Source organism: Zerene cesonia, chromosome 4 (assembly GCF_012273895.1).
Source record: "Zerene cesonia ecotype Mississippi chromosome 4, Zerene_cesonia_1.1, whole genome shotgun sequence".
Taxonomy (NCBI): Eukaryota; Metazoa; Arthropoda; class Insecta; order Lepidoptera; family Pieridae; genus Zerene; species Zerene cesonia.
The window spans coordinates 5,533,979-5,549,296 of NC_052105.1; the positions used below are offsets into that span (position 1 = coordinate 5,533,979).

The 15,318-nt window shown below is 32.7% G+C and overlaps 1 protein-coding gene across 1 annotated transcript in view; it reads right to left on the minus strand.

The window, feature by feature from the left end:
• Positions 1-1,890: 1,890 nt before the first annotated feature.
• The window catches only part of LOC119839665, a 19,580-nt gene continuing 6,152 nt past the window's right edge, over positions 1,891-15,318 (minus strand). The window contains exon 2 of the mRNA XM_038366066.1: positions 1,891-3,052. Within this exon, the coding sequence (XP_038221994.1) occupies positions 2,065-3,051 (987 nt within the window). The 5' untranslated portion in view covers position 3,052 and the 3' untranslated portion in view covers positions 1,891-2,064. The remainder of the gene's footprint in view (positions 3,053-15,318) is intronic.

A 15,318-nucleotide genomic window follows, 5' to 3' on the forward strand; every position in this document is an offset into this window, starting at 1 on the left:
ACACTTGATATTTGTGTTTCTAGTTATTCTAGCTAGTTTCAAATTATTAATGTCGCTTTCATATCTTTTGCTCTCAGCTTATCTGTTATATCACTTAAAACAAATAATTATCCATATTCCATACAAAATTGGTATAGAATTCGAATTAATAATTTATTTCTTCATTTTATTTATGGGAGAAAATATTTCGATGCAAATATATATCACTGTACGTGATACAAATGAATATAACAAAATGGACGACGATTATATTTCAGTACTATCACAGATAACATAATACTATACTAGGTACTATGTTCCTATTTTAGAATATTATTATGTATGGAATGTTACTGCCAAATGTTACGTATTATTTGTAAATATTTTTCGTCCGCCCATCCTCATTAGGTAATACATGAGAAAATCCAGAGATGTCGCTTTTATCCACAATTTTAATCATAATAGTGGTTTACTGGTTTTCTGTGATTGCAGATAATAATATAATATAAATATTACGTGATCTATTCGTATAAACAGTAAATTATAAGACATAAAAAATATATATTGGAGGTGATTTAAAAACACTAAGAAGGTACGAATCCAAAACAAAATTGTCTGTTTATACTCGCTAATCTTTGGAACTACTAGATAGATTTGCTTGAGTTATTTTTGTTGTATAGGTATTAAATCTGAGCAACCAGCCAATCCAGCTACACAATAACATAAATAGAAATGATGACTTGGCAAAAGTTGTTCAGTCTGATGGGCATTATCTATTTACTTATTATAAACCAGATCTGGAAAATTTTTATGGTGAAATCAACGATATCTGCGGAAATTCAGGGAGAAAAGTATTATATCTATACATTTAACCAAATTTTATTAAAACCATTTTGTTTTGTTTACGTAAAGTCGTAGGCACCAGGTAGTGAAAAATACGCGACGACTTGGGAACTTGCATGATGCGTCGCTTTTAAGAACGTATTATTATATCAAAACATTGTCTGTGTCAATAACACAGATACTATACAAGTAAATACTACATAATTTTGAATTAAAAGAGTAGTAAGTACTTGTGGTTAGTGTTGTCATCTTGGCCCTTTGCCAGCATAATCTAGACCCTGATTCAACCCCCTTTTGAGCTTTATCTTCAAAATAACAATCTATTTCTATTTCGCATTTTTTTTTAATTGTCTCTAAATGCAGGCAATTTTTAATTTCTTTTGTTCTTACACCATGCCAAGCTAACGCTTGCTAACGCATTCAGGTGGTATTCGCGACTAGGTACATTATTCGTGATCGCTTTTATTTTATTTTAATTTTGCAACAATTTTTAACAATTTTAGCCTTTTCTAGCCATTTTTAGGGTGCCGAGTTACCCGTTATAGATCATCAAAGGGCTTATACTGCTTTTTAGTTACTTTTCTAAACATGTCCACAATGAATTCGGAGATACAATTTGTTTGATTACATAGAAAGGTAAATAAACGAACACATAATAACAGGAATATAATATTTAATTTTAATTCGTGAAATATTAAGTTAAAACTTACATTATGGCACAGAGCTTTGGGTAATCAATGAACATACAACATTATTTAACGTTGGAACTTATGATCTACAATCCACTTTATTATTTAAACATTTTTAAGACAACTTTTTGGAATTTAATTATTATACAGAACACAATAATATTTCATTTGAATCAGAATAATATTGAATTGAAAATTATTCCACGTTGACAAAAACGTCAAGCACCTTATTTCGTAGATAGTAAATGTAGTAGGTAGAAAGATAAGTAGATATTTACTATAATAGATATTAATTTGTACACTATTACAATTTCAATAACTTAAGATTTTTTTTTAGCTATATAATCACAAATCGAATTACATGACAGTATGTTATAATTGAATTTCTTTAACGACAATGTAAAAATCACATAATTGTGTTTAAAATTATAAATAACTTATTACTATGTTTTATGACTAGAAGTTACATAAGGTTATACGTAATATTATGACTAGAATGAAAACTAGAATACCCAGTAATAATTAATACTATTAATTCAAGAAAGAAAATGCGTTAATCGATTATATTATCATCTTCAACATCGGACGATTCTGCCTTTGGATTGTCAAGTTTACTTGTTTTAGCGTCTCCTCTTTGTTCGTGAGCATACAAATCGTCATATAAACGCTTAAGATTCTTCATTACATACGAAGTACCATTGGACTTGCCAACATGATCAGTAGTTCTTTCAAAATATTTATCGGAGTCTAAACCAGCATTAGCACCGCGGACAGGAACTGAGAAAGCAGATAGATGCCGCGGTCTCTGTCCAAAATCTTTGCCCAATCGTTTTTCTAAAGATTCTTCTGGTCGTATTTCAGGTGCGTTTTGTTCCATGCCCTCAGCAGCTCTTTTTCTATCATAAATATGTCCGGATACACGCAAATCTATAAAGAAGTTTAAGGGGTCAACGCCAAACTGTGGATTATAAAGGGGTGGATACCACATAGGCGGCGGAGGTGGGAGAATCAGGTTGGAAGGTGACACCGTCGGTTCAATATTTCTACCTAATGGAGACGGTTTAGGCAGTTCTTCGGTACCAACGTCGACAAATGTGGACTGTCTGCCGGGTGGTCCTGGACTGCCACTAGATTTTGGCGGCTCAGCTTTCGGTGAAAGCCTTCTAGGTGATGGATCACAAATTCTAGGCTGTTTATCTACAGTGAGCTCAAGGGGTACTTCAGGTCTGATTTCTTCTTTTTTCTCTTCATCCGGCTTTGGCCACTCCCGTCTCCAGTCATTTTCGTTTTCCGCAAAATATTTGTGAGAGCGGCGTTTGAAACGACGATGATAGTGTGGCGGTCTGCAGCCTTGGCGCGCATTGACGAAGGAACGAAGCATTTCACTGAAGAAGAAGGCGTGTGGTTGCAGCGGTAAAGCGCTGTAGAGGTACGGAGGAGTTGCAGCTAATAGACGAGATACGAGCTCCGTATTTCGCAGCTCCCGCACCTGGGTCTTTTGAGTGCCATCTGCAAGCTTCTCCTCTTGCACGGAACTCATTCTGGAACAAAAAAAAAACGTTGAAAAGAAAGAATAAATCTGAGAAATAAATAATCCTTCCTAAAAATTGCGCAAATGAAATAGTAGATTAATAGTATGGGTATCTGTCAATATTTACGAAAAACAGTTGATCGGATCTATATGCTTGGTACAGACATAGATTGCAGCATGGATTAGAATTGGATTTGATTTTTTTATTTAAATACATTGCATACAAAATCCATTTTAATAACTAAATAAAGGCTAAGTTTTGCCATTACTAGAAGATCCACAGCTCTACACAGTCTATTTTCCTATCATAAACATGATACGATAGAATCCTGTCATCTTGTTACCCAGTGATGTTTGTTTGAGATAGCTATAACTCTTGTATAGTGATGTACTCATTCGTCTGTCGACATCGATTTTTCAGCTCAACGCGGTTTTATTGGCAATATTCGGATACATCCGCATTTCGTGAGCTCGTTGGTTTGACACTCTTCTTATTAATATCTGGATTTGAATTTGGCTCAGTTTACACATTCTTACAAACCAAATACGCCTTTTATACTGAAGGGGAAAGTTATATTCAGAAGTGTATGTTTTAAGTAGTATATAAAAATACACGAAATCCATTCTCATATTGACAATGTTTTTAGGTAATATAGGTAATTAATGTGTTCATCTTTTCGCGCTGAAAATGTAAAAAAGATTTAGGAAGACAGGACAAAGTAGATATGTTATGATTTAGTATTACAACATTGCAAAAAGTTTTACAATATGTGTCAGTTCAGAAACCAATTTTCTTTAAATTGTAATCAAAATAAAACAGTAAAAAAACCTACAAAAATCGTTACAAATTATCATTATGAAAACGTTAACATTTACAACACATGCATTTTACAACGTTTCTAATAAAATCAAATACAAGTACCTAGATTGAATATACAATGTAAACTTAACGAATCCATCAGACAAAGGATACGCACCCACGCTTTCATTTAATAAACCCTCAATGATACGAATTAAATGTCACATTACCATATCATTGAACGATTTTGAAGTGAAAACGATACATCGGATTTGTGTGACAATGGATGGGTGGGGGAGTTGTAGGGGAGTTGTACAATAAATTTCAGAGCGCTATCTATTCAGTAGAAGCGTGAAGCGATGAAATCTTAGGTAGGTAGGCAAATATGACGCGTATTCATACCACCCTCGTGTAAAAATGTACGTTTAAATCGTAATTCGTGTCGTATTATGTTTGTGTGCAAACATGGTTTTGGAGTATTTATAACATGAAGTACTATGTTTTATGTCAACAAATAATTCTCATATTACTCAAATAAATGATGTATTTTGCAAACAGGGAAAGTAACACTGTGAAGGAATTCAAAAATTTTTATTTCTTGACAAAATCAAAGAACGTAATTTCTTTATTCTTTTTTCAAATAAAATAAATTTTTCGATTGAGTTAAATATTGCCACAACTATAAACTTTGAACAATAATGCTTAATCCTAAAGAGTTTATAAAATCACAAAACATCGAACGTTTAAAAAATTAATTATGGCGATCTAATCCTTATATTACACTGATTTCCATATCGCAGATTGGCATACAATTTTGAGTTTTATGTCAACCGCGTAAAGACTAATGGCGTGGCATTTTTACGGCTAAATAATATGATTGTGGAGGTGTTCTGTCACACGGCAGCGAACGTTAATTTCCATATTAAAACCGTCACAAAGGAAGCAGATTCAAAAACGTCGCTCGCGGCTGGGTGGTTAAAGAGTTCTAGCGATGTACGATGTTTTGTGGATGTTCTAATTTAGAAATTTTTCTTTTTTTACCATATTAACAAAGGTTCATTGATTAAAAATATAATTACAGGCATTTTTGATAGATATATATCTTGAATTTTGTATATATATATATATATATATATATCTTTGAATAGATCTCTATTCATCTCAAAGAAAATTTAAGATATAAATTAAAGGAACAAACAAGAAACAAATTATTTTTCGCTACCTGTAATCCACGGCATCACAGGCGTGTTTCCCAGACAGAGTAGACAATGTGTTAATATCTATAATCTATCTAAATATAATCAAACTATAATCTACCTCAGTACCAATTTTCTTACAGATACGATAAACTGTTTTCGCGTGAATGCGTAACAAACGTCCATACATCCATACATCCATTCATACATACTTAAAACTCTCGCGTTTATAATATTAGTAGGATGTACGTTATCGCATAGACATACATATCCTATAAACGTATATATCTTGTATAGAAGCTCGTATTTATTCATATTTAAGTTTAAATCTAAGACCAAACTAATGCAGAATGTGTAAAATAATTATTTAATTATATAATTTTTCATGAAGATAAAACTTTGTTCATTCCCATTTTACAGAAAATAGAAGTCTTGTCTATCTACCTATTATCATTAATGAAAATTTGTTAAAGCAGTTTTCATAAGAATCTATAAAATAAAAGAAAATATACTAAAGTACTAAGTATAAAAAATGGCCTAAAATTAAAATCCAGCTACTCGTGTATTAAACCGCATCCAACCCTTATAAAACAACGTGGCCGCAAACAATATTGCGCTCAGATACCGGCGGGGTATGATAATCGCGTCAAAACGCACGTGAAGTGCCACCCCCTGGGGGTGGTGGGGGAGCTAAGCCGGTGACAGCTTTTAAACGTACCCGATTATCCGACTGAGTGTACTTTACTCAGACAGACGGTTGAAACATTATGATTTATGGCTTGAACATTGTCTGCAGAAGATTCTGGAAGTTATCTAATTCTATTTGGTGGTAATTAAAATTTAAGTAAATGTTACTTTAGTTAAGAATAAAAAAAATGTGTAATTATTTAATCAATATATATATTTTTAATTCTCTTATTTAAACTCATTACTGGGTTTTCTTATTTGAATATCAACATTAAGTATTTTTCAACATTCAATGTTTCATTAATATAAAAAAAAAAATAGAGGAAACTTTCTTATATTATAATATTCATAGATATCTCATCGATATTCTATGCCTAATTCATTATTTTTTTTATATTCGAATGCTTTGTCATTATACTGTGGTAACGCTACCTATGTCTTTTCAAAATAGATATATAAGTTTCGAATTTTATTGTTTTTAGATTAGGACTTTTTTCAGACCCAGATCTATGTGGAAATGCAAATAAATCAACTCAAATTTATTAGCGACGTGTCCAAACACAATTAATACATTTCAACGTTTATATATATACTAGCTGCGCCCCGCGGTTTCACCCGCGTAAGTCCGCATCCCGTAGGAATATCGGGATAAAAAATAGATGTTGGCCGATTCTCAGACCTACCCAATATGCTTACCAAATTTCAGAGGAATCGGTCAAGCCGTTTCGGAGGAGTATGGCAACGAAAACTGTGACACGAGAATTTTATATATATAACAAGATTTCAAGGCATTCGATTTCGGCATTTTTAGAGGCCAAAAAAAACGGACTATTTTAATATCTAATCTATCTATCTATAAGTTCATACGAACAAAAAAGTCCAAACAAGCACAACAACAACAACAACTTCCCCTTCAGGAACATTGTACATATTAAAACTAAGTAAGATTTATAAGCAATTTTTTGTAATATTTTCATAATTCGCTTAAGCAATGACAAGATACGAATATAAAGTATAAGGGAAAATAAATTACTTCGATATACCATCACCAGTGAAGCGTAAAGATGTAGTCAATTTCCCTAACAGATCTTTGGAGTGATAAGGTATGTATATAACACGAGAGAAGAATGAACGAATGTAATGAGGCTTGAATGAGCGATAGCGTATGAATGACTCTGCGTACCTGCTCTTTAAATCTAGGAAATGACATTTTTAATGATAAAATGAAGAAATCGAACTGACATGCGATATTAAACTGTATAATATATTGTAGACAATCGAACAGACAAAATATAGACTTATCTTGAAGTGTAAATATTAAATAACATTCAGCCGTGTAAGTCAAATATGAATCCTCTTCTTCAATTGTTTATGTATACTTTTATTTTAATAACCATAAGTTGAGGAGTTTGTTTATTTGAACGCCTTAATCGCAAGAACTACTTGATCGATTTCTAAAATGCTTCTTCGTTGACATGTACGTGATCTATATATGCACCATGGTCGAGGGAGGGTGGACTGATAAATACATATACATACATTGTATGTACTGAGCACAGTTAAGACTAAAAACCATAAGAAAACCAACGTACTCCAAATAATTCTCATCGAATTCGCGTAAAATTAGAGCACGACTTAATATATTCAAACTTAAACATAATTATCATCAACACCACACGCTCAGTTCCCTTAATTATGTATACTTAGTAAATCTTACGGCGACGCTCGTCTTAATCAAAGACAAAATAACAAGTTATCGTTTCTAATTAATTGATACACCCCTCGTGATTGTGTATGAACCGAATATTTGGAGAAGTGTGTGTCTGATTAATTTATTGAATTTTACAATTATGAAAAACATGAATCGCAATGAAGTAGTATTTTTTATTAATTTTATAATAAATCAGGTATATTTAATTGAACACAATTGCGAACCTGCGACTCTTCGATTGAAGTCAAGAACACAACTGCTCAGCTACCGCTGCCATCCATTTCCATTAAATAATACGTTTTCATACAACCTAATAAAAGAACAGATCCTTTATAAATAGATTTTTAAAATGAAGCATCAGAGAATTTCCATCAACCGTCTGTTTTGTTCCCAACATGCTATTTTCCTCAATATTTTACGAGCCTGAGTCGCGAGTGTTACTTCCATTTTATTTTCTCAGTACGGAGCCTAATAAAAGCGTTATCGTATCTCTATACAAAAGCAAACTGTCGTCTATGTTCCATCAAAGCAGGGCACTTTGATGTAGTAAATAACAGACAAGCTTACATTCGGAATATTTATTGTAATGATATAACTAAATTTAACAATTAACACAATCAATATTATATATGTATGACTGTATTCCTAGTTACTGAATTCAATTAATTTCATTAATTTATTATTTAATTCAACTGTTCTTTATCTGATTCTAGTAATGATTGCAAATAGTAATTATATGAAATGAAGTTGAAATGCATTTCATTCTTCTCTAATGTTTAATAAACGTTTTGACACAATTGCATTCGTCTCCCAGCATTTATGATAATTGCAACAGGTAAAACGAAAATTGTTTGTCATTTAATCACAATAATTGTATAATGCCGCATCCATTATTTATCCATTTCGTAGTTTAATGTCGTATTCACCGCGCGGTTACTTTGTGTCGTAGCCATAGAACAGGTAGCTACGGCGCTACGGCGTAGCAACGTAGATTTTTACGTCTACATAATGGTTTTAAATTACATTTCGTTTTTGTACTTTTTGAGTTTAAATTTCGTATGATTGTGTAAATGCATTAATGGATTTTAATGGTTTACTGTTTGATACGACAACCTCCATTAAAAATTAAAAGCGTTGTTATGTGAATACCAAAAATACATGACTATCTTCTATGTCATATCAAAATGTCTACCTGCGCTTTTTTAAGTGACAGAAAAGTAGGAGAGATTTCAATAATCATTAGCCACCGCATACGTATCAGAATACAATGTATAATGTCATATTCATAGATAATCGCATTCAAAATTGTGTGTTTAGTGCATAATTTACGATAAAAGAACTATTGTCTATTATAAAATTAAAACGGACACAGAGCGAGCAACGATATATTGCATTGACTTATACAGACAGAGATTACTAAATAGTAAGACGGATTCTTCTAATTTGGACAGAGACTAATTTATATAAAATGAGAAGTTTGGAATTCAGAAACTACCCAGGTACAATAAAGTAAATATTTTCGTCTATAAAAAAAATAAACTTAGTTTAAAAAACCTCACTTCACGACATAGTGCAAAGCAAAGTCACTTCCCGTGTCTGTCCGTGTATGTATGTATTCTTAGATTAAAACTACACAACGGATTTTGATCGTTTTTTTAATAGTTAAAGGGATTCAAGAGAAATGGTTATATGTATAAGCACATATGTTAAACTACTATAATTTAACGCATACAAAGCTGCTGATAAGCTAGTTAATGATAAAATTAACTAAGTTGTCTCTTGCACAAAGACGAGATCGCTATAATCGCTAGGTTCGCCTTAACTACTAAGTATACTAAGATAAAACTCACGAATGATCGAATTGTCACCGATCCTTGATAAGTGTACAAATTGGGAATTAAATTTGTCCGTTTAAACTGGACCAAAATCTACCAAGATAAACACTTCACAATAGGTGAAGTTAATAAGAGCGTGTTAAAAATCATAACATTTAAGGGTTTAGCACAGGTTTATCCCTTCTAATGACGCGTGCGATAGATGGTGTAATATTTATATTTATATTTTATATCTATTCTATGATGTCTTGGAGAAACAATACTGTCATCTCATCTATTAATGTCCCCTCACAATTACGCAAATGCGCCGCCCACTGGCCAAGGGCTACTTATTGTTATCCAACATCAATAACGGGCAAAATTAATAACTCTTATCGTTTTATGTGCCAGCGTGCAGGTGAATTATTTACTATTATGTTTCTTACAAGTCACATTGATATATAAAAGAAATGTTTAAAAACGACATTAATCTAATATAATTATACTAATATATTCTGTATTTCACTCCTTTATGTGTTTAAACAGTTTACAAATGTGATGTTATTATTGTAGGTAGTAATTAGTGCAGTATTAACAGCTTTTTTACAGAACGTCTAAAACGCCAACACTCTCAATAGCTATAACAAACCAGCTCCCAATTACCGTCTATTGGTTTAGGAAAAACCGTCCAAAATACATAGATACAATTCATTGATTTGTATTCACGACAATAAACAAACAGAACAGCGCAGAACAGAATTGGATACAGAACAACGGAATATTCCATATATTATCGGAATACAAAAATCTACGTGTCACGACTCAGTACACACTGTGAGTGGGTTAGCGTGTACCGCTCCATCACGGCACGAGCTCCCTTGGAGCTATGCAAATAGACGAAATGTTCAAAGCTAATACGTGTATCCGTTGATATCGAAATCTGAGATATAGCTGGGCGTGGGGAGTGAGGCAGATTTTTTAGAATTTTCGACATAATAAAGTTGTAATATTTTTCTTTTAACATGTACAAACTAGGTAGCAGTACTAGTATAGTATTATATTATGTGTGGTAGCAGGTACGACGTTCGACGAACCATCCACGATAGGATATAGGTACATAGGTCAATCAATTAACTCGACGCACATCACACGTTTCAAATCTATGAATATCAATTATTTTTAGTAGATACAAACCTAAGAGAGAATAAAAAAGTTTCTATACACTAAACTACTACCATACCATACCAATATTCTATAAGGTGTACTTATAGAATTCTAATATACAGAGACGGTTGGTAATATAAATATGATTTAAAAAATTAATCAGTAAATTTTCCTCAAAAATATATTACCTTTAATACAATTTATAAATTCACGTACCTGCCAGACTTTGACTAAATACTACAAATGAAATAAACAAACACGGTGAGAATTAAATTAAATCTTATGTTTGCTCTGGTGCTCCAGTCAGCCTCGTACGTCTGCGTGATTTAAATGCTCTCGACTAACATATTGTAGACTTTCCGTCGACTTAGTAGTTTCATGGACTGCATTAAAACTTCCTTAATACTTGCCTGACTAAAATTGTCCCATATAAAATGATAGCTACATATGCAGACTATCATATTAATTTAATTATTATAAAATGGAGTGACATTATACCTGCAAGAAATTGAAGATGCGAAATTTATAACACCCTTATGTAGTATCCGAACACATACTGCAGTCATTTAAAATCATTCGAACCATAAAAAATCTATCTACTCGTAATTTAAACGGTACTCTAAAACAGTGCATTCACAATGAAACCCAGCGAATCCCGTGACAATAGCGGCTGCGGGAGCGGGCTGAAAGCCATTGTTTGCCGCGGCGGGATGTGTGGACATCCCTTTACACATCTACATACCTAATATGTAGCGTGTACATCCCGATGTCACTCAACCGCACTAGACTGAATGACTTAAAACTATCGTCATTCTGATTTTAAAAAGTTTGTGCCGATTTTGAATTTCGAACACATCGTATCTAAATTGGAAATTTATTAGCAAATTCAAAGCGTGTGAACTTAAACCAGGCTTAAGATCTAATATATAAAATTCTCGTGTCACAGTTTTCGTTGCCATACTCCTCCGAAAAATTTTTTGTGCTTATCCGGTATCTATGAGAATCGGCCAACATCTATTTTTCATACACCTAAATGATAAGAGCAAGGCAGAACAACGTTTGCCGGGTGCAGCTAGTAATTTATAAACATTGAATGCACGCTCGGTTAGTTATTGTGTAAAAAGTAAATAATTTTTTGAACAATATTTTCTTACTTAATTTGTAATACTCATAATAATTCTAACGTAACACGGATGAAAATTGAGCGCCTATCGCGTTTCAAATCATTCATAGTTTGAAGTAATAGTGGAATTGAATTAATGTACCCACTTGTCACCCCAAGAACAATAGAAGAGTGTCGGGTAGGGAAATGTTACTGCGTACTCAGGACATCAAACGGCGGAGTTATGGAGTTTTTAATGTACCGTTATTAACGTTAGTATAAAGTGGATTACTGACAGAAACACGAGGAATAAAATATTGCCATTGCTAATTTAAAATAAGTAGAATTTTAATCTTATTTCAGCCACAATTGTCAGAACTATTTTTATGTATGACTGTATAAGTTGAAACGACCAATAGTCATCCCAATATTTAAATATACGACATATAATACGTACAGTATATGTATGTACAGTAATATAGTATCTAGGAACTTTATAAAAAAAAATATACCAGCCAATCAAGAATTTATACTCTGGAAAGCGCAACCAAAAAATTATGACTACGAACTTCTTTACAGTATACAGTCTGTGTGTTTATTTTTTCTTCGGCACGAATTGGGCCAGTTCGCACCGGAGAAGTACCACACCCCCACAGAAGACCGGCGTGAAATAGCATACAATAAATTGATTCTATAACTACAACGTATTAATTAGTTATTTTACAACATATATTTATGTTCAGAATAAGAAAGAAAACATTATTATTGATATAAGCAAAAATGTTATCTAATAAAATATACCTCTTACCTTTTTGTTAATGAAACAGAGAAACAATAGCTATTTAATTAGCTTTAATGTTTTCAATACCGAAGTTAATCAGCAAATTCCAGGGATAACATCAATTAATTTAATATCACTACACAAAATAATAAGAGCTGAAAACATCAATCAAATAAATCACAATTATGAAATGAAACGCGTACCAAATATACCGTCCATCTTAAATACAACAATGGTACCGACAGTCCGTACAAATCTCATCTGAAATATCTCCTTGAATCTTAATCCTTCATCCTTTGTCTGAAGCTAATAATGATTGTAAGTCAGCCGCAGATGAAATCTAATGGAATGCTCTTAAGGTAATTTGTAAGGGATCTGAATTGAGCACACGGTAGATGAATTGTTTCCCTTCAAGGGTTGAAGTTTTGAATTCAATGATAAACTGTTAAATGTTAGTTAATATCTATTCTTATTAATCTGAAATTATATAAATACCGCGAGTTACATATGTGTCTCTACTTCTCTTTATTATATTTTTATATATTTATGTTCATAATTGTTTTAAAATCTCAAATAGTAAATGCTTTATTAGCATAGTGTTTTAGCACTATATTATAATGTAAAACTCTTTTTGGTGTGTGCTAAAAGTCGAAAAATAATAGCAACATTCTCTGGAATGGGTTTCAAGAATATTAAGCCATTCTTGACAGCATCTTAAATATTGATGTTATAACTTAAAACGCGTATCCAAGTAAAAACAACTTGAAACTTGTTGATTCTCCCCCAACAAGGAAATAATAAACCCGTCCCCACGAAATCTCGTCGCTAAGAATTTATTGCGCGTCCATAAATATTAAAAACTTTCGGCGCATAAATCTCGCCGTTAATATTGCTGGGCTTACAAACATACGGTGCGATATTGCTTATTCTTGAATAGTTAGAATTTATGTTCCACAGGTATTCGATGAAAATATTAAACATGTTTTATTTTCATTCATTTTTCTGAACCTACGAAACCTGTACCCGAGGTTTTGAATAATAATAAAAGTATGAAACTTATCAATTTTGTTACATCAAATTATAAAGTAAAACAATTCTACATATCTACTGGCAATATTGATTTCCTGGTATAACAAAATGTTAAATTATTTTCTACTTATATAAATTAGTAACTATTTAGTAATTTTTGTGCTACTATAATGTTCAATACATTAATATTTTCTATATTTTAGGGATATAAGTCTGCACTAACAAATTATTAAGGAGTTTAATAAAATTACCGAGTATTTTCCCTAAAACTGCAATTCGACACGTTAAAATTTTTACAGTAGCATTCGTCCACTAAAATCCTCATAATCCGTTCACTTAAAAGTTGAAAAGAACAAAACGCGTGCTTCAATGGCCGTGCAAACATTAATCTCAGAGGGATTACGACTAACCGCAAGCTGCTAGGGAGATGTTTAATAAAACCGAAATGCGAGCAAACAAAAATTCAATCCGCTATGATTGTCGTCCCACAAAGGAAAGCATTAGCTGAAGTTCGCGGGCGATTTCTATAGTCTATGGATCTCCTGTCTCCATGGAAATCAGTGGATGGCGACTCTTGATTAATTAGCGCTATTCTTTCCACCCCAAGACGTCGCGCCGCGTCGGAAGCTAATTCGAGAAAAACAATATGGCGGCTGCTCGCAGTTTTAATGGATTAATATTTCAGTTAATTTATGTTTGTTATTTGTTTAACTCATTAAAATAGCAAAAAAAAAAATCAAAGCATCTCTACTTTCGCATTTATTGCATTCTGCATTAGTTTGTTGCTCTCCGGAGTACAATTTCGTATTATCCAGAATATATTTTTTTTTAGTTCTTCTTGTTTGATAAAGGCTTAACCCAACATTCCCCATATATAAAAAGCGAAGATTATAATAACTGAATAACGCGCAGCCCAAACAGCTGGACCGATTGTGCTGAAATTTATATTGCAACAGCCATCATGATAATATAGGTATTCATTTCAAACCATACAAACAAACACTTCACGCTATATAGAATTGCAGATATGTCATTACATGTGAGACAGACTCCATATTGAAAAAAATTATATATTCCTTCCGAACACACGAATTTTCATTTCAATAATAATATAATCTAACGTTAATAAGAACATCAAACTAGTTAACACACTCGGATCAATATGAAGTAGTAGGTAAACCCATCCCATTTTCCTAATTCATCACCTCCACCTTAAACTAATTAATTAACTAGATATCTAACAGAAAATATGCTTTCAATATCCACACTCGCCATAGCAAAATAACAAGCAATCTCATCACGTCGCTTTCAAATAGACGGGAGTTTTAATCCAACTTTTATTTGTTTGAAAGACGCTGGGGGATATCGGAATTACGGAAACCACCCGCTGTTCCGATGCTAATTAAAGCCCGTCAACTTGGATCCGTTTCATTATTGCCTAATTGTTTTTAAAAGAGATTCTTGTTAATTTGTCCTTTGTTACCACCTTCACCGTTCTGCGGGACTTAACTTTGGGGGAACTGTTCTACAGTTAAAAAATGGTAAAGCAAAAGTAACCGTTGTTTAAATATTAATTCTCTAGATTCATTTGTAATCTGAGTTGATATAATACAAAAAGCAAATCATATTATTTTGAAAATATTGGACTAACTCATAAATAATAAATGGTATAAATAAATCTGAGGAAATAGAATCAACTACGAGTAAATTGTCTAACTTGCCGTTTTTTCCATCAATTCTGTCTTAATTCCTTATCCATAAAAGTTGCAATTCCTTTTGCACAGGCATAACCTCTGCTAATGTTTATGGGTCGTAAAGTTCGCTTACCATCATGTAACCTATCAGCTTTTTTGCGAACAATAGGTAACATAAACAAATGTATGATATGCATAAGATAATAATGATGATAATAAATCCGCAGGGCACCTTGTGGCGAGGTGTCGGGGAGTAGCGACCCCGCGGACCCGAATGCTCCCGGGGGAGGCCCCTGTCC